Source organism: Myotis davidii, unplaced genomic scaffold (assembly GCF_000327345.1).
Source record: "Myotis davidii unplaced genomic scaffold, ASM32734v1 scaffold120, whole genome shotgun sequence".
In the NCBI taxonomy this organism is placed as follows: Eukaryota; Metazoa; Chordata; class Mammalia; order Chiroptera; family Vespertilionidae; genus Myotis; species Myotis davidii.
The window spans coordinates 6730015-6756166 of NW_006294778.1; the positions used below are offsets into that span (position 1 = coordinate 6730015).

At 38.7% G+C, this 26152-nt stretch overlaps 2 protein-coding genes across 4 annotated transcripts in view; both read right to left on the bottom strand.

The window, feature by feature from the left end:
- The window catches only part of SCYL2 (SCY1-like, kinase-like 2), a 56133-nt gene that overhangs the window by 9407 nt on the left and 20574 nt on the right, over nt 1-26152 (bottom strand). For 2 of the 3 annotated variants that reach the window (XM_015567605.1, XM_006769379.2), the window contains 10 exons: nt 24655-24804; nt 23321-23542; nt 22762-22878; nt 21812-21937; nt 20424-20600; nt 18913-18924; nt 18664-18786; nt 10981-11094; nt 7967-8099; nt 5481-5599 (listed from right to left, as the gene is read on the bottom strand). In XM_015567605.1, the coding sequence (XP_015423091.1) occupies nt 5481-5599; nt 7967-8099; nt 10981-11094; nt 18664-18786; nt 18913-18924; nt 20424-20600; nt 21812-21937; nt 22762-22878; nt 23321-23542; nt 24655-24804 (1293 nt within the window). The remainder of the gene's footprint in view (nt 1-5480; nt 5600-7966; nt 8100-10980; nt 11095-18663; nt 18787-18912; nt 18925-20423; nt 20601-21811; nt 21938-22761; nt 22879-23320; nt 23543-24654; nt 24805-26152) is intronic. The other variant, XM_015567606.1, reaches the window with a different exon arrangement.
- On the bottom strand, nt 14208-18377 carry LOC102758198 (actin-like protein 7B). Its single transcript, XM_015567607.1, has one exon. The coding sequence runs from the start codon at nt 16539-16541 to the stop codon at nt 15288-15290; it is 1254 nt and encodes a 417-aa protein (XP_015423093.1). The 5' UTR covers nt 16542-18377; the 3' UTR covers nt 14208-15287.

Consider the following 26152-nt stretch of genomic DNA (forward strand, 5'->3'; position numbering starts at 1 on the left):
GAGGCTCCAGGCACCACCGCTGCTGTTGCCAGCCATCGGCCTGGCTTCTGGGTGAGTGGCACTCTCCCTGTGGGAGCACACTGACCACCAGGGGGCAGCTTCTGCATTGAGTGTCTGCCCCCTGGTGGTCAGTGTGCATCATAGCAACTGATCATTCCACCGTTTGGTCAATTTGCATATTACCCTTTTATTATATAGGAGGATACCATATATTATAGGAAAAATCTAGATGCTTTCTTCCCCTCTCCAAATCTCATAACTACATCTTTGTGCTGAGTGCTTATACATACTGGTAAAATATTTCATTAATCCTCACAACCCTTCAAAGTTGACTTATTAACATTTCTATTTTATAAATGAGGAAACTCAGGCTCAGCAAGAGAGAAACCAAATGCCCTGGCTGGTGTGGCTCAGCTGGTTGGAGAATTGGCCCCTCTACTGGCCAAAACCGGTTTGGCTCAGTGGATAGAGTGTCGGCCTGCAGACTGAGAGGTCCCGGGTTCGATTCCGGTCAAGGGCATGTACCTTGGTTGCAGGCACATCCCCAGTAGGAGGTGTGCAGGAGGCAGCTGATCGATGTTTCTCTCTCATCGATGTTTCTAACTCTCTATCCCTCTCCCTTCCTCTCTGTAAAAAAAAAAAAAAAAAAAAAGAATTGGCCCCTATACTGAAAAGGTTTCAGGTCCAATCTCTGGTCAGGGCACAGACAGGAGGCAACCAATCCTGTTTCCCTCTCACATTGATGTCTCTCTCACTTCCCCTCTCTCTAAAATCAATAAGCATGTCCTCAGGTAACTTACTCAGAGATATTAAATAACTTACATGGCATAAGTAGAATTCATACTGTGTCTCCAAAGCTTAGCTCTTTTCTACATTGCATTGCCTCTCACCATGCTCTACCATCCCTTTATCCTTTGTCTTACCAGGAGAGTAACAAAAGGCATGTTTCCTTACTATGACCGACTCTCTGCTAATTAGTTTTTAGAACTTTTTAATGAAGTATAACATACTAACAGAAAAACATACATATAAGTGCACATCTCAAAAAATTCACAAACTGAACTTAACCAGGAGCCATATGAAGAAACAGAACATTGGCAGCCCCCCAGAGATTCCTTCTGCTCTCTTCTAGTCATTTACTGCCCAGCCTACACACACCCTGTGAGTAAACACTAGTCTGGCTTCTAGCATGTAGTTTTGGCTGTTTTTTCAATCTTCTATGTCTACCTTCATTTGCTCAGCATTATGTTCTGACAGTCATCCACATTGCATGTAGTTGGTGCAAGAGTTAACACAGGCCTGCACTGCTCTCCTGGAAAGGCCTGCTTACGAGGTTCACCTTTGGCTGGTGTCCAGGAACTTAGCAGGTTCCCCCATTAACTGATGATAGTGGCAAACTGAGCCTAACTGCACAAAGAATATGTTTTATGCTAAACATCTGCTTTTCTTCTGCGAGTCTGAACTTGAGTACATGACAGGCAAAGGGTGCTATTGATCAGCTCCCAATAAAAATCTCCAGGCACTGAATCGAATGAGCTTCTCTGGTTGGCAACATTTCACACATACCTTCACAACTCATTACCAGGGAAAATTAAGTGCATCCTTTTGTGGCTCCAGCAGATGTCTCTGGAAGCTTGAGCCTGACCCCCAGCCCCTACTTTGCCTTCTCCCTTTGCTGATTTTGCTTTATAATCTTTTACCATAAGAAATCACCCATTCACTCTGGCCAGAGTGGTTCAGTGGGTGGCAGTTTGCTCCTTGCCCCTAGTCAGGGCACATGCAGGAGGCAACCAATCGATGTATCTCTCTCTCACATAGATATTTCTCTCTCTCCTTCCCTCCCTTCATTGGATCTGAAAAGCAATGGGGAAAATATCCTCACTCCTTGGGTGAGGATGATAAAGAGAAAGAGAAGGAGGAGGAGGAGGAGGAGGAGGAGGAGAGAGAAGAAGAAAGTTAGAGAGAGAGAAAGGAATCACCCATGAATACAATTTTATGCTGAGGCCTGAGTCCTCCTAGGGCAGTGGTTCTCAACCTTCTGGACCTTTAAATATAGTTCCTTATGTTGTGACCCAACCATAAAATTATTTTCGTAGCTACTCCATAACTGTAATGTTGCTACTGTTATGAATCGTAATGTAAATACCTGATATGTAGGATGGTCTTAGGCGACCCCTGTGAAAGGGTCCTTTGACCGCCAAAGGGGTCGCGACCCACAAGTTGAGAACCGCTGTCCTAGGGAATCACTGTATCTGGAGCAGTCTTTGAAACCCTCCCAAACACAGTTGTGATTGTGTTTTAATTGCTGTGTGAAATTTCCTGTTTTTCCATCAAATGCTAAATATGTATTTTCCTAAGTTACTTTATCGTTTTCACATAATGCATAATATACTTAGATTATTTTACATCAGAACTGACAAAAGAGTCTTGAATTAGGAACTCTATCCATAAAATATACAGAAAAGCGAGCACTCTAAGTTAGACCACTAACTATTGTAAAATGCCATAAGGTATGAATCAAAATATTTCTGTTGATGAAAATAGGCCCCTAAAAAAATCAACCATAAACCTGAACAAATCTAACACCACATTTCAAATGAAATTATATATCCTAAAACAAGCATTTGGGAATATTTTAAATAATAAATATAAGAACAGAAATAACCCAAAGTTGAAGACTATTTTGGACATATGAGCATCCTAATTTTTCCTCAACATTCACTTTGTCCCTTTTTTGCCAATCATAACCTCAACCGTGTTATCCAAGATACAAAGAAACTTAATAAGCTGAGACGGCTGTAATTAACCTAGTTATTAATAATAGGAAAGGAGCAAGTGGAAGCCAGATATTACAAGTATGTCATTTAGGCAGCTTTACCAGGAAACTACAACTTTACCCTCCCAGGGGTCCAACAAAGGGAAGATATATACATACCCAGTAAAGCTGAGGGGACTAGCGAAGGTGCTTGCTATCAATCGCACTTAGGGACAGAGGTGGCCGGCCAGAATGGGGGTGGCCACTGCAAGGGCGTAAAAATTTGGGATACTTAATTCTCTGAACAAAGAAGCTTGCTCTCTTATGCTCTTGGGACTTATATGACTCTGGGCTTGTGGAGCTCCCTTGCACTCACCCACATGGCCCACGGCCATGTAAACCCCCCCACACAATGGACTAATGGACTGCAACTAGTCTGATGCTGAACTGGGCCCAGCTCCAACATGGAAAGAAAACTCTGGACACTGGCTTTGCCTTTAGCTTTACTGAAACCCCAGCTATATATCTTTTATGACTGGACTAAGGGGAATGGTACCTTGGAAATCTAGAGATGTAATTCCAGGCAAATAAAAACCACTCATTCTCCTGTGCAAGTCTTAGAAAATTCTTTTCTCAAGATACTCTAAAACTACACCCCCAGCACCCAGTGGGGAAAAGGACCCCCCACTTCGCCATGTAACAAAGCCCAAAACTAAGAATCTAGGAACACAAACTTTCAGAGGCTTACCCTACCACTTCAATGAAATTTGGGGTCTGATTCATGTCATATATTTTTCTAATTCCAAAATTCCATTCACTCAGCACTGTCCCCTTATGCCCAAAGCTCTCTTGATTAACTCCCAGCTTTGCTCTAATTCACTTTCAGTCCTTAATTCCGAATCTTGCCTGCCTATCCATTTCTGAACTCAGTTTAACAGTAATATTTCCCAGTCTTTTCCATTAACCATTAGTTCTGTGGTGAACAAACTATGCCATTACTTTGTATCTCAAATTTTCTCTTAATAAATATTTTTGTTTCTGGCACTGCACTAACTGCTGAAGATATATTGAAGAATAAGCTATAAAAACCCGCCTTCCAGGACAATCAGGCACATAAGTACATACTGTGATAACTACAGTGATAAAGGTATGCAGAGAGGCAATTTTATAATACTCTTTGAACACATTACCCCTTTGCTCAAACATTTATCATACTTTGAAAGTTTGAATATCTAAAACATACCTATTCTAGACTAATTCATCATATCACTACTCCCCTATTGTATTATAGGTATCTTCGTTCAAATTAAATTCTTCATTCCCAGTGGCACATAGGATAGAATTGTTCCCTGTCATTTCATTCTGCTACTCATGCCTTCGGGCCCCTGTCTTTGAACATTGACAGGACCTGTGATCTGCCTGCAACCAACAGAGCACGGCAAAGGTAATGGAATGTCATTTCCTTGATTCCTTTATAAGACTGTAATTTCCATCTTCCTAGCAGATTCCCTCTCTTTCTGGCTTTGATAAAACAAGTTTCCATGTTGCAGAGATCCATGAAGCAAGGAATTAACAGTTGCATCCATCTAACAGAGAGCTAGCGACTGAGGCCCTCAGTCCAACAGCCCAAAACGAACTGAATCCTATCAACAGCCATGTAATGAGCAGATCCTTACACCAGCCGAGCCTTCAGGTGAGACCTAGCCTTTGATGGCAGAACTAAGAGAATCTGAGCAGAGAACCCAGGCTCTGGTTTGGCCGACCCACAGAAACTGTGAGATAAGTGCCTGTTGTTTTAAACCATCAAGTTTATGGTGACTTGCTATGGAGTAATAATGAATACGTACCCCAGACACATTATATTAATATTTCTTTGTTCATGTCTACTTCCCAGCCCCAAATGTAAAGTAGCCCCAAATCCTATACATCTTTCAACATTCTGCTCATTTACTATCTCCCAATGAAGCTTCCAATAATCCAGCCTTCCACCTCACATACCCCTTACTTCAAACCCACAAGCTTTCACTTAACTCTGTGACACAGTTTTCCTTGTTTTACTAATACAAATATGTACGGCCTGGTGCACAAAATTCGTGCGGGGGAGGGGTGTCCCTCAGCCCAGCCTGCACCATCTCTAATCGGGTACCCCTCAAGGGATGTCTGACTGCCCAGTGGGATCAGGCCTAAAGGGGCAGTCAGACATCCCTTTCACAATCCAGGACTGCTGGCTCCCAACTGCTCACCTGCCTACCTGCCTGATTGCCCCTAACCACTCCTCTGCCAGCCTGATCGACACCTAACTGCTCCCCTGCTGGCCCAATTGCCCCTAACTGCCCTCCTGCCAGTCTGATCACCGATAACTGCCCTCCCCTGCAGGCCTGGGTCCCCCCAGCTCCCCTCCCCTGCAGACCAGGATCCCCCCAGCTGCCCTCCCTTACAGGGCTGGGTTTCCCCCAAAAGCCCTTCCCTGCAGGCCTGATTGCCCCCAACTGCCCTCCCTTTCAGGCCTGGTCCCTCCCAACTGTCCTCCCCTACAGGCCTGATCGCCCACAACTGCCCTCACCTGCCGGCAATCTTGTGGCGGCTATCTTGTGTCCACATGGGGGTGGCCATCTTGTATGTTGGAGTGATGGTCAATTTGCATATTACCTTTTATTAGGTAGGATATTTAATGCCAAAACACAGTAAGCTGAATAAAGTGAATGAAGCACAAAACTCCTCCTACCTGGTTGAGATTAAGATTATTTTCAATACTCAGAGGAATCAGATGAGGCAGTACTTTCCCAGCCAGCTGCTCTTTGGTGATTCCCAACTTCTTATGAGTAAAAGTACATTTGTAAATGCCTGATAGAAAATAAGAAAATTTTATAATTCAATACCACTAATTAATAGAAATCAGGAAAACAGCTTATCTACATGAAATCTCTTGACAATCAGTTTAGCTACAAATGTTTCCTTCTCAGTGCTTAGGATGAGGATGCTCTTACATATGGCATATAGAATGATTTCAGCTTTGTCATCAGTTTAGATTTAAACACCAGGACATATTTATCCTATAGTCTTTGGTTTAAGAGCACATGTAATAACAGCATAACATTAAAAGTCTATCAGAACTAGGTACAGTTCTTACAGTGCACCCCTAGGGCCAGTGGCAGGAGCTGCAGCTACCCCTTGACCACAGAAGAAGTAGCGGGATTCCTGATATATTTCAGACCTCTCACTCAAGTACAGACATCTACTTCAAAGTGTATAGGTAGAGCTCCTACACATTTACTCACATCTTTAACCAATGACGCTCAACATGTTTGAACCTTAATAATTTAATTCATCTCCACACAACCCTCCTCCATTGTCTCACCAATTTACTGGGCCTTCAAGACTACTGGTTACAACTACTCACAAACCCTGCATTTGGTCAATAGAGCATATTTACGCCTCATTCTCTAATGTTTTTGTGTTGTAAGAATTTTGCATATAATCCAAAACTAGTAGCACACCATCTCCTATTATTCTGTTAATGTACACTTTACTTATATACTGAAAGAATAACTTCATTGTGAATGGACTGAATGCTTGTTTGTTAGGCACTATGTTAATTACTTTCTCTTCAGTTTTCTCCCTGAATTCTCACAGGACTCCACTTATAATGATGTTATTTTCATCCTCATTTGATAGATGAAGAAACAGATTGGGACTAGGGCTCTTTCCACTATTACAAACACCTTCTCAAGAAGACTAATTTCTTTGAGTTCACAAGTTTCATACTATATCCCAAAAGTGCTAAGTTTCCAGAGGTCCACAATAAATTACTTGCTGACCATTCTTGCAAATATTTACTGAGGGCTTTCTATAGACCAGACACTATTACAGGTGTTAAAAATACATGGCTGAGTAATATAGTTTTTCTTCAAAATTAACAACGAACTTCAATTTAGTAACAAGTGAACTTTTAATTGTTTTTGTGATTTCATAATTATGTCTGCTTCTCTTAGTAGAGTAGACCTCCAGCATTTCCAGACTGGACTCTCATAACTCTAACTGTTCACAAACAATTTCAGAGTTCTTGACATAGTAATCTGTAATTATGCTGATAGAATAAAACATGCCATAAGGCTAATGTGCTTTATCAGCACATCACTTAGCAGAGAAACAGTGCTTAAGATTTAAACATATCTAAATTAAAAACCAACCCTGGCTGGTGTTGCTCAGTGATTAGAGTGTCATCTGAAGCACTGAAGGTTCACAGGTTGGATTCCCAGTCAAAAACATGTACCTGTCCCTGACCAGTTTGGCTCAGTGGATAGAACGTTGGCCTGCGGACTCAAGGGTCCCAGGTTCGATTCCGGTCAAGGGCATGTACCTTGGTTGCGGGCACATCCCCCCAGTGGGGACCGTGCAGGAGGCAGCTGATTGGTGTTTCTCTCTCATCAATGTTTTTAACTCTCTATCCCTCTCCCTTCCTCTCTGTAAAAAATCAGTAAAATATATTTAAAAAAAAAAAAACAAAAAAACATGTACCTGGGTTCCAGGTTCAATCCCCAGCCCCAGTCGGGGCCGTGTGTGAGGCAACCCATTGATGTGTTGTCTCCCCATGTTCTTCTCTCTCTCTCTCCCTCCTCCTTTCCTTCTACACTCTCTAAATATCAATGGAAAAAATATCCTCAGGTGAGAATTTAAAACAAACAAAAAACCAAACTAGCTCCATCACTTATCAGTTGTGTATTCTTTGAGAACTTACTTCACTTCTGAGCCTCAGTTTACTATTGTAAAACAGAAATAATAGTATCTATATCTCATTGGATTTTGGAAAGTACAAAATATGATAATGCAGAGAAAATAGTTAGCATAGCGCCTCTTACAAATTGGGTACCAAAAAAACATTAGGACTAGTAAGACTAGTATCAGTATTTCAAGTAGCTTTGTTTGCCTCTCTTTTTTAGTACCATTTTACAGGGCAAACTATATTCTATCGTGGTATTTGTGAAGTTAGACTTCCCAAATGTCTTATTCCTTTGTAAATTTCAAGGTTCTATTGCTTTTGCTAAAATTAACACAAAGAAAAGTTATATCATGGCATTTATCCCATCATTCTCCAATTACTGAATGCTATATATGTGAAAGTAGAGTACAATGGTCCTATAGAGTGAAAAATGTATTTGCATGACTGTAAAATGATAAAGTAGTATCAAATGACAGTAAGTTTTCAGCTACCTAAAATCCCCATGAGGACTGCCGGTTCCTTGGATGGAATTTGTTGTAAGAAGGGCAGGATATCATCAAGTACAAACCACTTATCCAAGTATTCCAAAATCTTTCCTAAGCATACTAATGAATTTACACGAACCTATTAAAAGAGGTAAATTGAATTAGTCATTTAAAGTCTTTGTGATATAGAACAAAATATTTAAGTATTTAATCTTCATATAGGTATGTTAAAAATAACTCAAGAATAAAAGTAGGTTTAAAAGTTCTCATCCTTTATTAATATAAGAAATTCACATATTTACTAACTCCCCTGACTTGTTTCAGAAAAAATTTATGATGGCTTTACCAGGATACTAGTTAGCTAAAGGTATGGATTGACTTCAGTTTTGTATCATTTTAAATAAAGTGAATTAGGACTTAAGAAGCTTTACTACTAGTATATGTGTTTACTGTACTAAGACCATTTCTTTGGGGCATCTGAGTCATAAAAAGGACTACATTCTCCCACCAAGTAATCAATTTTACTGGGCTTCCAGTATTTTTCTGTAACTCAGGTTCAATACATTCTTTAACTAAATATTTTAACAACATGCAAAGACAATCGTATTTGTCCTACATAAAATTTTCTGTTTCTAAGTATATTTTTAATACAGTTATTAAAATTTGATATTCAGGAACTCTTTTATAAAAATTCTATCATTCACTTATTTTGGTAAATATTTCACACTCTATTAGAATACTCTGAGCCAGGATCTTATCAATAAAACTCCATTTATTAAAAATAAAAAAGAAGTAAACTAAGAACAGCAGAAAACAGTTTAATTTAAAAAGCACTATTTCTGCAAGAAAGATGAAAATATTTTTCTGAAAAATGATATGTAATTGTTTTCTGAAACCCAAACACAAGGGATTTTATAAATTCAAAATTCTATCTAAAGGCTAAACTTGCTCTTAGTTTAATAACAGGAATTGCTGCATTCTTAATATATGTACGTATGTGTACAGATATACACAAAGACATATGAACTAAAAAAAGTTTACTTTTATTTTCTTTCATGATATATAAAATATTAGTCAGGTGAGTCATGAAGAAATAGAGTTCTTGGAGTATTTTATCTATCTCTGCATTGATTTATTTCTTCATTTTCAGGAAACTATTAAAATATAATTTTAACTCATGATTCATATTTCAGGAATTTCCTAGCATATTTAAACCTTAGACGTCTATGTCTATGAATGCAATTCAAGCATTCACATTTGCCACTGTGAAGGTAAGAGCACTAAGTGTGATAATATAAAATGCAAATCCATTTCAGTTACTGTTCTAAATCCATTCATTATAATTCCTTATAAACAGCAGGCCTTTAAGGGATCAGTTGGCATGTTTAAAGGGGATATAAACATCCCCGGGCATTACAGATTATTTAAGTACCCAGGCTTCCCACCTGACTGCATATGTAGTTAGAACTCAACTAGAAAATCTATTTTAACAACATGTATGCTGCCATAAAATACTATGTGATTTTTAAAAGGGCATTTTGAAAACTGAGTTTTAAGCATATCTTACTACCATGTAGTCTGAAAATTGAATCTTAAAATTAGAAAATTTCAGAGAAATGGACTGCATTTCAAATTCTTTTAATGTTGATGAAGACAGACACTCAGAGAGGTACAGTGACGTGCCTAAGAGTACAAGAATTAGTAGCAGAGTCAGAATAAGAACTCATGTTTTTTTACTTCATTTCATACAAGTTCATTTCAGTAAACAATTATATTTTTTTCCTACTTTAGTGTTGTTTTTCATCTCAGAGTCTTTCTACCAAACAGAAAAACAAAAATAAATAAAACAAAAATACATGAACTAAAATGGATTAGATGGCTATAAGGTAAAATTTTTTATCATTTAAACTTATCTTGCCTATAAATCTATTAAGCTATATTTACTTTTATTTAAATTCACATTTCAACCCCCCAAAATTGATGAGCTCTCCAAAGAACTATCTTTCCTAAATGCAAATTTAATGCTATGGCCATTATTAAACATCAAAATAAGAACTGACCAGGTGAAGGAAGAACATTTCTCTCTTTTTTCTAAAGCTGGTATTTGCGGCGAAAAGAGAATTTAATGTTACTTCTATAAAGAAATATCAATGAGATAATTCTTATGATTCAGAGTTAGGGAAAAGGTTGGGCACATTTATTGCCTCCAATATGAGATCACGAGAACTTTTATTTATCCTACCACCCTGACTACCAAATAACTTGGTATTAAAATTCTGTATTCAAGGAGATAACCACCCTTACTCTAGACCAGCCGTGGGCAAACTACGGCCCGCGGGCCGGATCCGGCCCGTTTGAAATGAATAAAACTATTGAAAAAAAAGACCGTACCCTTTTATGTAATGATGTTTACTTTGAATTTATATTAGTTCACACAAACACTCCATCCATGCTTTTGTTCCGGCCCTCCCGTCCAGTTTAAGAACCCATTGTGGCCCTCGAGTCAAAAAGTTTGCCCACCCCTTTTCTAGACTTTTTAGCACAACTATTTTCCCCATTGATACTCTGATTAATTTATATTTTATTGTACCCTTTACTCTTTTTTGAAAGTAAGCCAATAAGTGAGGCATAAAAATATTTAGAATAGATGACTAAAAATAAAGGCAGTTTATAAAAGGAAGTCATTCAAAAAGTGTTTAGGCTTATACACCAAGTTAAACTCTCATGATTACTTTAAAACTACCATTAAAATAATAAATTAAAGCAGAAAAGGATTAAGAAAAAAAGTACTCAAATTTCTTATTAAAGCACTCAAAATTAGGGGATAATGAATAAGATCAGGGACGTACTACTGTAAAATTATACATCGGGAAATTATAGATACTGCTCACTTTTATAGTACTTTTGCAATTACCTATAGCCAAGACAAAATACATGAACACTATAAAAGGGTTATTATACAATAATAAAATTATTTAAAATGAGAAAAGAAAAGCAAAAATTAATACGCAATTACTTACAGCAAGGGAAGAAGTTTGTAGACATGCATTTTTAATTCTTGGTATCAAAGCATTTTTCATGGATGGGTAGTCTATAAGATTTGCAAAGGTTGGAATGATGTTTAGACAGAGTTCCTATTAAGAAAATTAATTGGATCAGTCTTAAGGACTTGTCTTTTTTCTCACATATTAGAAAATATTTTGCATTTGCATGGCTAATTTGTCACATAGTTTGAAATAAACTTTTATGTACATTACATCATTTTGTCCTTTCAGTACTATTTGAAAGAATAGTTATTTTCAGTTTTCAATTTTACAGATGAGAAAACAGGCTCAGAAGACCTTACTCAAAATTATACTAGGTCCTACAACTAGCATCTGATACCACAATTCCCTGGTCTCATTCCTAATTTCTTTCCCTGATAACAGAATTCTTCATTAATTTTTAAAAACAGAAAACTTCGGAATACCTAAGTTTTGCTATCTTTCACAAAGACAAGAAATTAAAAACAAAGTCATGTAAAACTATTCCTCTTAAATAAGGAATTTCTTTTTTTTTTCAGTGATAACTTCTTTTAATATTTTCAAGATCTCATACTTTCCCCCCCACCAACTTTTGATTTCTTTTTTTTTTAATTTTTTATTACAAAGGGTATTACATATATGTCCATTTTCTCCCCCGCCCAAGACAGTCCCCTAGCCTCCCCTATCCCCCAGTGTCTTATGTCCATTGGTTATGCTTTTATGCATGCATACAAGTCCTTTGGTTGATCTCTTACCCCGCTACCTCCTGCCCCCCAAAATAAGGAATTTCTTAACTGCTACATATATCCATATGATGGAATGAAATATAAACATTTTCTAAAATATATTTTAAAAGATTGTTTAATAATATTGGGGAGAAAATGCAGTAAGACACTATTATATAGTCCCAATTTTTAAAATGTGTATGTACATGTGTCTGTCTACAGGCTTAGGATAACACTAGAAATGTTAACTGTAGGCATCTCTGAGAGATTTTAATTTTCTTTATATTTTTAAGTACTTTCAAATTCTAAAACATTAGCAAGTATAACTCATAGAAACAAGTAAAAGTTATTTAAAACATTATTTTTTTTAATATATTTTATTGATTTTTTACAGAGAGGAAGGGAGAGGGATAGAGAGTAAGAAACATTGATGAGAAACATCAATTCAGCTGCCTCCTGCACACTCCTTACTGGGGATGTGCCCGCAACCAAAGTACATGCCCTTGACCGGAATCGAACCTGGGACCCTTCAGTCTGCAGGCCGACGCTCTATCCACTGAGCCAAACCGGTCAGGGCTTAAAACATTCTTGTTAACTAATGCCATGCCACAGTGTAAATAATTGGAACTGGGAACTCTGAGGATAATGGGGAAAAGGAAGATGACTGAGGATAAGTGGACTAAGTGAGATAAGGCAAAGAACAAAAATGGCTGAGAACTAACTGGCTGAAGAAGAGCTCAGATACCTTAGAAGGGCCAGAATGATCCTTGTAGCAAAGCATAGCAGAGGGATTACTAAAGAAAATGGAAGTATAAATGTGTATCAGAGGAGGAGTTTTTGACAATACTTGTTAAACAAACACATTCATTTGTAGTTAGCAGACAGAAACAAGTTAACTACTAAGAATCTGTTATCAAAATACTGGGAAGCATTTTATGTACTTTAACTTATTCCCAGATTTTCAAAAGGCAAATAGAGTTATATGTTTATATCCACTCAGAACTATAATAATTACATGGGTGGCATCACTGAGGATAAGAAATTCAAGTTACATTTAAGGACCCATTTTCTACAGGTGGGAGACAATTAACAAGGGTGAGTAATCAGTGAGAAACTGCTCGTTATCAAAGGGTACCTTCTTAAGGAAGACCAGTCTTTAATTGATAAAGGGAGGGGAGAAAAAAAGAGAACTATAATGTTAATCTAGCAGTAGGTTACAAAGAGGCAAATCTTGAATTATAATCACTTAGCAAAAGGAGAGGAGAGCTCTCTCCATAGGAGGAGACAGGATGAAGAACCCAAGAACAGGATTAGCACATTCTCCGGAACTTCTGCCTCGTATTTATACTTTTTCTGTAATTGGTGGTGGGGAGAGGAGAATGAACATAGCTTCTATGTTTAATGTTAAGGTAAATAATGTAAGAAAAGTGGTACAGATAAAGATTTCTATTAATGCCGCTAAGGACCCTAACTTTTGTTAACCATCTCCTACTTTTCCAAATGTATTTCTAATCTCTCTCTAGTCTGTTAAATACATCAAACTTCTACTTTAAAAATATCACTCCAAAAATGAATTTCAGAAGTTCCTTTCCAGCTGCGTACCTTCATAAAGCTTGAGGAAAAGATTTTTGTTTCTTGCTCTTGCTCTAGAAATCTCCCAAAGCTAAGACAGGCTTTAACTTTATCAGACTCTTCCCAAGCAAGGTTTGATGCAAGTTAATTGGACTGGTGACTAAACACTTATCCTATATAATAAAAGCCTAATATGCAAATCGACTGAAAGCAGAATGACCGGTCATCTGGTCATCTGTTCAACCAATCAAAGTGTAATATGCTAATGATATACTAAGGCCGCTCAACCGCTTGCTACAATGTGCACTGGCCACCAGCGGGCAGACGCTCTGACTGGTAGGGGTTAGCTTGCTGCTGGGGTCCAGCCAATCGGGACTGAGCAAGACAGGCCGGACACGCCCTGGGGCCCTCCCATGGTCCTTCCCTGGCTGGCCAACCTCCCGTGTCCCTCCAGGTCCCGATCGTGCACCAGTGGGATCCCTTGGCCTGGCCGAACTGAGGGACAACCCTGCCTCCGAGTGCACGAATTTCGCAGGAGCCCTAGTTAAGTATATATTTTCCAAAGTAAAAAAAACTATACTTTTAATAGTAATCCAAAATTTCTTTCCAGGTAGCCAGCCATAGAATCAAAATTTGAATAGCAAAACTAAGTTTGGCAAAGTACATGATATTTTAACATCACTTTTGTGACACAAAAGCATGACTATAAATAAATTAGGAATGACTACCCTAAATTACTGTTTGCTTTTCTACCTGCCTGCTACACAAATTAGCTTCAATGCAGAAGGAACATTTCTGAATAGAAAATTAAGTTACCAAGCATGAAATAAAATTGTGAGTATGGGAAGAACTACTTGATGTTTTCATAAGAAAAGGGCACATACATATTTGACATTTTCATTTACTTGTAAATAATCTAAACTATAATCAAACCTTCCAGAATAGTACATTTCTCTTAAATAAAAGCAATGACTCATTTTACTTCACTAATACAGGTATTTGTAAATTGATTCTTTAAATTAGTTAAAAGATCCTTTCCATCATGTGAGAACTCAGCAAGAGGTCAGCAGTTTGCAACCCAGAAGAGGGCCTTCACTAAAACCTGGCCCTACTGGCACCCTAATCTTAGACTTTGTCTGCAGAACTCTAAGAAATAAAAGTTCTATTGTTTATAAGCCACATGGTCTGTGGTATTTTGTTATAGCAGCCCAAAGTAAAGCAACCACGTTTGCCCTTCTGGAAATAATCATGACCTGGGACAGAAGACCTGGACTCATCCGCTGACATGGCCCCCTCCCTCTTGGTCTTCAGTTTCCCCACCTCTACAGGAGGGAGAGAACCACACGATTTCCAAGGGACCTTCTGGTTCCTCCGACATCCTCTGGATTCAGTGGCTCTACTTTGTGACTGCAAAAAAAGTTGCAATTTTGGCTGAAGTGGAAAGGCCCCTCACACTCAGGAGAGGCACACCTGTGGGCTGCAGCTCTGAAGGTGGCAGGCAGTGAGGGGAGTTTAGTGAGGGAGCAGGGCAATCAAGCAATGATGAAGCTATGGGCAGACACACATCTGGCAGAAACAGGAGAAGGAAGTCAGACACCTGGTTTTGAGTGTCCCCCCACCACTTAACTACATGACCCACGTTAGTCCTTAATCTGAGCTTTCATTTCCCTCTTGGTCCATGGATGAGCTATCAATGTGTCTGCTGAATTGGGTTTTGAACCCTGAGGCGCTAATGGAACAGGAAGCCAAACTCTGGGCTCTGAGATGTCACCTCCAGGAGGGGAGGGGCCAGTAAGGAGCCCTCCCACCACCTCCCACCCCTGCTGCTCCAGATGCAACAGAGCAAAAGGTGCTGATACCTCTAAACCCAACTCCCCAGAACCTTCTGCTATCAGGCTAAAGCAAGAAATCCGGACTAGACAAGAGCCATTGTGTTAAAATTTTTATGTGAAATTCTGTAAATGTAGAGTGTGGCCTGAGTTCGAGGCCTGGCCCGTCAGCTCACGCTCAGCACTTGGTATGGATAGCTGTACTGCCCTTCTCCTCAAACTCTTCCTTGCTGACCCAGAGCTGCTGGAAGGCCTGCAGGGAGGCCAGGATGGAGCCACCGGTCCACACGGAGGTCTTCCTCTCGGAAGCTGCAGCCACTGCGGGGCTGTCCTGAGGGCACAAGAGGCTCAGCTCCCTCTGGAAGCGCTCAGGGAAGCCCTCCAGCATGGTGCAGCCACCACACAGCAGCACGTTTGCGGCCATCTCCTCCTTGAAGCCCGCCTCCTGGCAGTGGCCCAGGCAAGTGGCTGTGAGCGCAGGGAGGCTGGGCTGGCTGCTTCCCACCAGGGTGGGCTTGAAGAGCATCTCGGCGCACTGGAAGCGCTCATGGCCAATGGTGATGACCTTGCCATCTGGGAGCTCGTAGTCCACACGCAGCTCCTCCAGGTCCAGGCCAAGCTCCTCCTCAGGCTGGAAAGCTGTGTAGCAGCACATCTTCTTAATGTGGTCGAGGATGTGCAGGTGGTCGTCCTTGGTGAAATTGTGGCCGGCCTTGATGAGCAGCTGCAGCAGGTAGTTAGTGAGGTCGCTCCCCGCATAGTCAACACGGCCAGTCAGGCCTGGCAGCACATTGCCTTCTGAGATGGGGACCACATGCGAGACACCGTGCCCGCTCTCCACCACCAGCCCTGTGGTCTTGCCGTAGGAATAGATGGACAGCAGTGACTGGGACGTCACGTGCATGGCAGGGATGCCAAAGGTCTCAAACAGGAGCTCCGCATACTTCTCCCTGTTGCTGCTGGGGCTAAGTGGGGGGTCGGAGACCAGCACAGCATGCTCCTCGGGGAGGATCTTCATCGCTTTGTCGAAGATGTACTCCCAGATGTTCTGGACACAGTCCCAGTCCACCACAATGCCGTGTTTTAGAGGGTTAACCAGCTTCAGGGGTACCTCAATGTTGAGCAGCTCGTGGCCCACATAGATCTCCTTGTGGGCATCACCCACATCAGCTGCCTCGCAGGGCTTGCCCACCGTGGAGGAGATGAAGTAGGTGGGCCTTGGCTCTCCTGCATAGCCACACTTACAGTACTGCGAGCCCAGGTCGACAATAAGCGCCTTAATCTTGTGCACATTCTTGGGCTTCATCTTCAGCTGATTGGCTGAACTTGTGTCCCGAATGCCAGCATCAGGAGCTGACAGCGTTCCTGCCTCTCCAGTGTCACCATGAGCCTTGCCCGTGGGTATGGAGCTCAGGCTGTCCCTTGTCGCCATCTGCCTTCGTCCTCACCTTTCTCACATCCACATCCTAGAGCTCCGTGGAGAGAAATGAGGGTCTCCCTCTAGCAGTGCCAGAGCAACTACTCAGGATTGTGATGTCACTGGGTGCTGGTCCATTCCAGCAGCAGGGGTTGGCTTGGCCTTGGCACCTGTGATCTGTCACCCTCACTCCCATCCCCTAACTTGGCTGCTCACAACAGAGCAGGTGACCAGCAGTTTTAGAAACCCAAGCACACTGAGGTCTCACAGGTTTGTATTCCTACCCCCTTACATCCCACTCCTGACCCTCTGCTCACTAACTGGACACCTTTTCCTTCTCTGCTTCTTGGCTGCCAGAGTGATACATATTTGACCCCTTATAGTAAGCCAGGCACTGTACCAGGAACCTCACATGTTACTTCACAGAATATTGAGAGGTAGACAGAGCTGAGGAAATTGAGGTTCAGAATTCCAATGACTTGCCCATGAGCACGCAGCTCTAGGAGTGTTTGTAGTTTAACTCAAGTTCATCTAACTCCAACGCACCAGGTCTCCCTACAGAGTGTCACGGCCCCGAGAGTGCTTTCATTCCTTTAACATTTACTGGGGTTTGTGGTGGATCCAGCCCAGTACAGCCTGCCAGTGATAGAAAGGAACCCAGTCACAACCAGAGCCCAGCCTAGCGGAGAAGATGGAAAGGATGCAGGGATTTTGCAGGTGAAAGTCCATCGGAGGAACAGAGATTCACAAAGAAGGGAGCACTCATTGGAGGGTGGGAGTCAGAAGGTTCCCTAGAGTAGTGATTCCTAATTCGAGTTCTCAAAGATATGTGGGTATCTGTCAGGTAGTTGAAGAAGAAAAGGCATCCCCAGCAGACAGCACAGCCTGAGCAAAGGCTCAGAGTGGGGGGCATGGTGGGGAACTACCTATAGTTAAGGTGTTTGTAAAAATGGATGAAGCTAGAGGGTCACAGAGCCACCCAGGGAGGGCTCACATGCTAGGAATAGGGGCTTGGATTGACTTGAGGACAGCTGGAAAACCATAAATACTCTAAGCTGAGAAGTGCTCAGATCTGACTTCTAGAACAATTTTAGAAGGTTCTGTGTTTAGCTGTAATATAAAGTGGCAAAACTCTAAGACCTGAAAGGAGAATTGAAGAAATTCTTGTAAGACTCGAAGGCATCCTAATCCTAAACTAGGGCTGTGATAGTGTGGAAGAGAGCAGGGGCAGGTTCTAGAAAAGTTAGAAGGTAGAATCTATCCTAACTGGTTGGTTGGCTCCGTGCCATCTCTAGCCTCAAGCATTGCATTTACATTAGATGACTAGATTAGATGTGGAGTGAAGGAGAAAGAGGAACCTCTCACTTCTGCCCAAAGAAAGAAAGATGGTCTGTCATACAAAATGGACAAATTCACTAGGTTCCCATAAGGCCCTCCATACCAAAATGCCCCAAACCCACCAAAAACCAAATCTGTTAGGACTTCGTTGACAAAGAAATAAGATGAAAAAAAGGAAAGGAAAACAACTGGGGCTGAGAAGTTTTTGGTGCAGAAGTAACTGAGGGATTAGAAGACATCGATAGGAAAGAAAAGGGGGGTTACTGCTATGAAGCATGTAAGCATGTTAATGAAGAACTCATGGGACTGTTTGTTGGCTGAACTGTTTCTGGAACATGGCACTATGAAACTGGCTTATGCAGATAACAACTTTATAAGGATCACAGTATGAGCATCACCAAGCTCCAGTGGTGGTATCACAAGTCACAGAACTGAAGGACTGTACACATGATCTGGAAGAAACAGTTGTGAGTCATAAACTTGTCCTCACACTGGACAGATGTAACTCTCTGAAGAAGCTACTAATTGGTCTTTGGTCTACTTTTGAGTTGTGCAGGGCAAACCAATTCTTCCATGTGACAACCCTTATGTTATTCAAAGGCAGTGTTCAAAGAAAAATAAATTAGTTAAGAGTGGGTACATTTTAGTAACAGTGTATGATGCAATTCAATGGATTAATATATACTACTGAGTTATTTATATGAAAGATTTGACTCAAACCCAAAGTGTACTTTACTTTTTTCTTTTGCTTTAAGAACCAAAATCATCACTAAAGGGGGGAAGAAATCAAATATTATACCTGTATCTGAATGGAAGGAGCTTCTAGTGCTCTGTAAACCATTGGTAGGACACTGTTCTTTATTTCATCAGGAGGAGTTTTGGTTAATAGCAAATCCATTTTTTGTAAAAAAATTAATAAAATCTGTGTAGAAAAAGGGAATAATGCATTAAATTCCAGAATTTTTACATGATTTTATATATCCCAAAATTAAAAGAATACTCTAAAGAATAAAATTCTAAAGAATAAGTTATATATTTTCACACTCACCATGTTGCTAGCCTGAGGGCATGGAAGACAAAAACATACATATCAAGTCTCTTACATTTCTGGAAGCACAATATTTAACATCTGCTCTCAGTTTAGGCATTTAAATAAAGACTAATTTCCTACCTCTCACAAATCTTCAGTAATATGTCTCTTACCCACAAGTATCAACTATCTGGAAAGCAACTGGGTAAAGAAGTAAAAGCCTGAGGGCAACAAAATCACATGGCCCCCAACAGTAAGTTCTGTCACTTGGTTTCTATGAAGCTCAAGAGAAGAAAAGGTACAGGGATAAAAAAGACTGTCAGGAAAAATTCTAGAAAGAAATGTTTCAGTTCATTTTTTGACCTAGCTGCCACCATGTACCTAAATTATAAGGAACAAACTGCCTCTTCTATTCATGAAGAATACTTAGTTTTGCCAAGGATCGGTTAAAATTTTTCAAAAGGAATTTTTAGCTAGACTACTAAGGAGAAAAAGAGTACCAAAGAATGGAGGCAAATAAGAATTCAAATGGTATCTTTGGGATACTATATTGACTAATGCATAGCTTAGTGGACATGTGGCTCTGCTATTTTTTCTCCTGATATCTAAACAGTGTTTGCGGGAGTCTGCCTCAAAGCCCCCCATTCCCTCATCTGCCCTTTCCTTAGCCACAGGAACTCCTGCCTTACCACAAGGACCTCCTCCTGTTCCCTTTCTTTCAAGGGAAGGATTGCAAACAGCCTGCCACAAAACCATTAACTCAGGTAGCTGATGGTTTATTAATAAGCGATTGCCATGTAGTGGCAAAAGCAAGTAATAATTTACTATGTGCCAGAAAATTTCATTTACTCTCAAAAGCCTCTTTCATTTTGGAAACGAGCAAAATGGAAGCTTTAAAAGATTAAGGACTTGTTCAAGTAAGGAGGTAATGGACAGATTCCAACCCAGGTATATGACCCTACTGCTCTGAAATCCAAGACCATCTTGAATCTGGCAAATAAATACTGTAATAGAGTTTACATCAGACACTATGCTTTTCATTTACAATACACACACATATTATTTTTGGGTGCTATAAGTATTTTCCCTTTTCTGATGAAACTCTTCATAAACAATAAAATAAAAGAGAAAATACTGGCATAAACCTGTGTAAATGAAAGACCCTGGTTAACAGAACAAACAAAAAACAAATAAAAACACTTAGAAGTGTAAGATATACTTCTTTTCCAAACCTGTAACTTTTAATAAGACCAATGGGAACAGTATAACACATGCACAATCTCATTACAATTAATTTTCTGAGATGTTAACTTATAGAGAACTGCAGACATTTACTTGGAGAGTTCAATTATAATTTTAGGAATTTTAGGGTCACTTCAAACTTGCAAAATAGCTGACCAACGGAAAAGAAGTCTCTTATATTTACCTGTTTTTTAAAAGTCACATATCCATTCCTTGTTTTCAATGATAGTCACTGTTGACCAATATTACTGAATAACAGCTAATAGGAAAATTATCTATATACATACCTGTATTGGCTCCTGCTGTTTAAAGACAGGGCCAAGGTCAGGTAGAATTAATTTGACATATTCTTCTTTGGTGCATTCTTCAGCAATCATTAGGACATTGGGCAAAACAAAAGGTACCATGTCAGGGTTTACAAATTCTGAAGTCAAGCAAGGCAAAATTCTCTGCACAATGACACGCTGAAAGGAAAAAATGTTTCATAAAACTAAATTTTATCTCACGTCTTTAGTGCTAACATTGAAATTATAGTTTAAAATCTCCAATTCCTTTGGGTAAGGTGACCATATAATTTATGGTTGAAATTGGGACACTTTTAACAGTAAAATAGGGTGCTATTGCCAATTATGGCAGGACAAAGACATAACTTGGTAATGTGACAGATAAAAAGGGATACATAATCACTCTTCCTTTAGGAAATCTTCCCTCAATTAGTCTTCAGGAATATGTTTTTCCTCTTAATTCTTCACTGCTTATGATTCATACCACACAATTTAAACATTTTCCTATACTGTTAATTATTGCTTCACACGTTAATCCTATTTACACTTACTATGAAGGCCTTGAGAGCAAGAATAAATTTTTGTTTCCTCTTTATTCTCCATAGCATCTAACAAGTAAAGGGCTAGCAGTACATATCAATTAATATCTGACAGATTAAACATGGGACATTATTTTGGAACCCGAAATTATTATTTTTCCAGTGGTTTCTTTAGCATTCATAGTGTTTATACTATACTAGAAGCTCGGTGCACAGATTCACCGGTGGAATCCCTCGGCCTGGCCTGCGGGGATTGGGCCAAAATGGGCTCTCTGACATCCCCCGAGAAGTCCCAGATTGCAAGAGGGTGCAGGCCAGGCCGAGGGACCCCACCGGTGCATGATCAAGGCCATGGAGGGACTGCAGGAGGGCTCCAGGGCATGTCCGGCCTGTCTCGCCTAGTTCCGATCGGTCGGACCCCAGCAGCAAGCTAACCTACTGGTCAGAGCATCTGTCCCCTGGTGGTCAGTGAGCGTCATAGTGACTGGTCGAAGCATATTAGGCTTTTATTATATAGGATTACATTCATTGTTTAATAAGCCAGAGAGGGAGAATTGAGGAACTGGAGAGGCCTAGCATCAATACAAATGTATCCCCTTAAGTGTTGGTAATACAATGACCTCCACAATAACAGATTATGGGTTTCTTTTCTGACATTTATCTTTCTAATATTTTATGCTATTTCATTTTCGAACAATGCAAAAGAAGGTCCACTAAACTTCTGGCTTCAGTTTGAAGTCTTTTACAGTCACAAAGTTACATTTATTTCTTTGGAAGAGTTATTATAGCAAGTTAAAGTAAACTTTAAATTCTAAAATCCTGGCTATAATTAGAATCTGACCAACAACAAACCTTGGGCAATTTTGGTAGAACCTTTGGCAGTCCTTTGAAAAACTGTGATTTCTGAAGGTTATCTCTTTGGAATAAGGTATCAAAATACTGCAGTGTTACTGCACCAACATCATCAAAGAAAGGAATCTAAAAACAGGAAATGAAATTATTTTGATAAATATTAAGGTACTTCTCATATCTGCAACTGCCACAATTTGATGAAAAATATTCAGAATATTTAACAAAATGCTGAGATTATTTCATAAAAAGTCTAATTTAGAAAATCAGAATAAGGAAGTAACAAATTATTTTTGTTTCCAAGTTCAAATTTTCAGAAGCAGTACCTTTGAGTTGGCTGGAATAACTTTTTTTTTTTTTTACATAACTAGTAAAATACTGAAATATTAAGTAAAATAGGTTGGAGGTACAAAGAACATCATTAATCTATTAAAGGCCATGCTTATATGAGTGAACAAGAGTTGGAGTGTCCAAAACTTTTGCAAGTATAAGTATGTTACAACTGTTGTTTCTTTGAAATCTTAATTTTATATCAGAACAGGTATATGCATAAATTATTTAAATGTTTAGGAGTAAAAGAAGCTGAATATTTAATACATTCAAGAATACAGATATTAGCCGAAACTGGTTTGGCTGAGTGGATAGAGCGTCGGCCTGCGGACTGAAAGGTCCCAGGTTCAATTCCGGTCAAGGGCATGTACCTTGGTTGCAGGCATATCCCCAGTGGGAGATGTGCAGGAGGCAGCTGATTGATGTTTCTCTCTCATCGATGTTTCTAGCTCTCTAGCTCTCTCCCTTCCTCTCTGTAAAAAATCAATAAAATTTATTTTAAAAAAAAGAATACAGATATTATCTGGGAACTATATCCGATTAAATCTTGTTTTGAAGTTTATCTACTTTCACAGATTTTCTGTTCCTCCGGCTAAGGCAGAAATTCATGTGTACTCACTTACCTTCGTCATTTGATCTGCATCTGGTCTTACAGTTGGAGTTACATTTAACAGTAGCTTTACATGTTCACGGACTTCCTCAGGTATATTTGTAAGTGAACTAGATCCTAAACGACTCAACTATTCAAAAGAGTGATAATATTAAATATGAATATAAAATATTCAGAGATATGCATTTATGTTGTCAAGTCCATTTAAGAAACTTAATATTTACTGAAAAATATTTTTTTAGATTCAAACAAATTGCTAATTCTATTACTGCAAGATAATTAAAACACTTATCTTTATTAGCTGATTATTTCTATTCCTAAAACAAAATGCCCAGTTTTTTAGACCATATTTTAAAATTCAGACTAGTAAATACATGTCACGATTACAGTTGTAGTAACAGACTTTAACTAATCCTCACTGATTAGATAATTACTTTTGCTAAGCTGATTTTATGCAAACAAACTATATATAAGACTTTCATCTCAGAATTTTCTGAATACATTTTTAGGGAAAAGAATCAAAGCAGCATTTAATACATTTTTAATGCAAACAAATATTTAAAGATAAATACCTGATCCAACTGCCTACTGAAACTCTTATAAATATCTTGCTTGTTAATTTCAAATACAGGTTTCCCTTTGTTAAATACAGCATAAATGACAGTTCCTAAAGAGTACATATCACTGGCTGTTTCACAGCTCACAGAAAGTATATATTCAGGAGCCAAATATTCAGGATTTGGAAGACACAATGATGGTAAATTTGGGTCCCATTCTTTACATGGAAACTTGGGCTATAAGAAGACAGAAAAGAGATTTTATAGCTTACATATTTCAAATTAAAACAAACCTCTATCAAGTAACAATGATCTAGTTTTAAATTCAGTTAGCCATGTAAGTAAAAATTGTCATCCCCACCTTAAATCATACAATTCTCTAATTTCCAAATCTGGAAAGTGCATGGAACAAATTTAAGAGATAATAAAAAGATCTCTTATATTGAGATTACTGGAGTTCTCTTCCAAAAGACTATATGATACACTATGGTTTATGATACACAGGTTTCAAGTTTTATGGGCTCAAATAGATTACTGATTGAAACCTGTTCTTTTACTATGTGATTTAGTTAATAGGTTCAAAAAAAATTGAAAGATTAAACAAATGTATGGAAAACAGACTTCATGCAGTGCTTCACTCACAGCACATAATCAATACGAATTCTTTCTGCTTCCCTTTAAAATGTTTACTTAAATTAGAAATCTATCTTAGGACAAATCAAGGTCCCCTTAACAACTACATATAGTAAAAACTTGAAATACTGCAGTGTTTTCCAAGTGTAAATAGGCAGGTATAATCACTAAGTAAAGGTGCTTTAGAACCAGAAAGACTGGATTCATCCTAGCTTTACCATTTACCACCAGCCTAAACTTGGCAGGTTATTTTATTCTATAAACCTAACCACCTAAGCTGTATTTTTCCTATACCTCACTGAGTTGTTAGGAGGATTAAATAAGTATATCTATAAGAAGTGTTTAGAAAAGTGCTTCAGCAAATGTCATCATTGATATTGTTATCATGCTCCAAAAGTTGGGGTAATATTGCTGGAGGGTCACAATGTTGGTTAGTGCATTTGACATGGTGAGGAAAACAATGCCTTAACCCAACAGCCCTCAAAATTTATTTAAATCTAGCATCTTTTTCTCAAGCAACTATTGTGGAATTAACGAGCTGAAGAATACTCTTAGGTACAATGAACTGTAAAATTTTTCTATAAATTTAAACATACTATTGTACCATGTAGCCTATTTCTAGACATTTATCAGGCTTATAAATTCTCTTGACCATTCCAGACGCTGTCACAAATTTCCATAGCTTTAAAAAATTAGAACACTAACACCTTCATTACCTCTTGTTCAGAAGGATTGGTCGATGATACACAAAAATCAAAGCCCATTATTTTCCAGGCTCCACTTTTATTCAAAATTATATTTTCAGGTGTAATATTTCCATGAACCATTTTCACACTGCTATGCAAAAATGACAATCCTTCAGAAACCTGTAAATGTAAAAATAACCAGACATTTTTACATTAAATAAAACTCCTTTCAATTACAATAACAAAATGTCTCATAAATCATAATTGCTGCCTCTCCCAATAAAAGATTTTTTATTTTTCAGATAACAATTAAATTTCATCACAAATGCAAAAGTGCAGATAATCGCAGTTGCTAGGATAAACGCAACAACAACCAGAGTACAAGTATTAAGTTCTTTTCTTAAATTTTGTTTGTTTGTTTTGAGAGAGAGAGGGAGAGAGTTATTTTTTTATTGATACTTAGAGAGAGGGAGAGAGAAAGAGAGAGATTTGTTGTTCCACTTATTTATGCATTCATTTGATTGTTTCTAGTATGTGCCCTGACTGGGGGTGGAACCTGCAACTTTGACATATCTGGAAGATGCTCTAACCAACTGAACTACCCAGTCAGGGCCATTAAGTTCTTTTCTATAAGCAAAAAGATAATATAAAAGCACTTTACAATGCAAATTTACTCAATTCCTGATTTTGAAAACTGAGGAAATCTTTGGTTCCTGAGTTACAGATAGTAAATATTGAGATACCTTTGTCAATTTAATTCTAATTCTTAGTATTTTTTATACTTACACTTCATATTGAAATTCAATTTTTCTAAATAGCGTTGTGCTCAATTTTCAAATACTAACTAATGTTCTCTCATTCTCAAAACATTTAGGTTTACTGAAAGAAGCCAGGCCAAAAAAGGGAGTACATATTGTATAATGCCATTTATAAAATGCTAGAAAGTACAAACCAATTCATAGGGACAGAAAGCAGTTCAGTGATTTCTTAGGGCGAGAGATAGAAAATAAGAAAGAGCAGGGGAGAGGGATTATAATCAGTATGAGGAAACTGGGGGGGGGGGAGGAATAATGGATATACGCATTATTTTTATTATAGTGATGGTGATTTATGAACTTATAAAACTGTATATTTTAAATATGGAAGTTTTTTGTATGCCAGTTAATTATACCTTAATAAAGATGTTAAAAATAATAAACAGAATGATCTCTGTCCTCAAGGAACTAAGAATCTACTGCGATTTATTCTATAGAGCTAAAGATATTTTGCTAAGCAGATAAAAATCAGAAAATATGGAAAATATATGAAATGGCTTACTATATCTCCTAATACCTATTAAATAATTCCTTTAAAGATATAATTTCTTTTTATTAACTACTTTATTATTTCAATTTAATATTTACAAAATGAATTCACAAGGTTTAAAACTCAAAAAAATCAAAAGGGAACCACCCCATGCACCAGTTAATGAGTGCCCTTACCCAAAGGTCACCCATATTGCCCTAGCCGGTTTGGCTCGGTGGCTAGA

Bases quoted from the DNA above. Each gene is read 5' to 3' on its own strand.
- LOC102758198 (XM_015567607.1), bottom strand. From the start codon at position 16,541: ATGGCGACAAGGGACAGCCTGAGCTCCATACCCACGGGCAAGGCTCAT.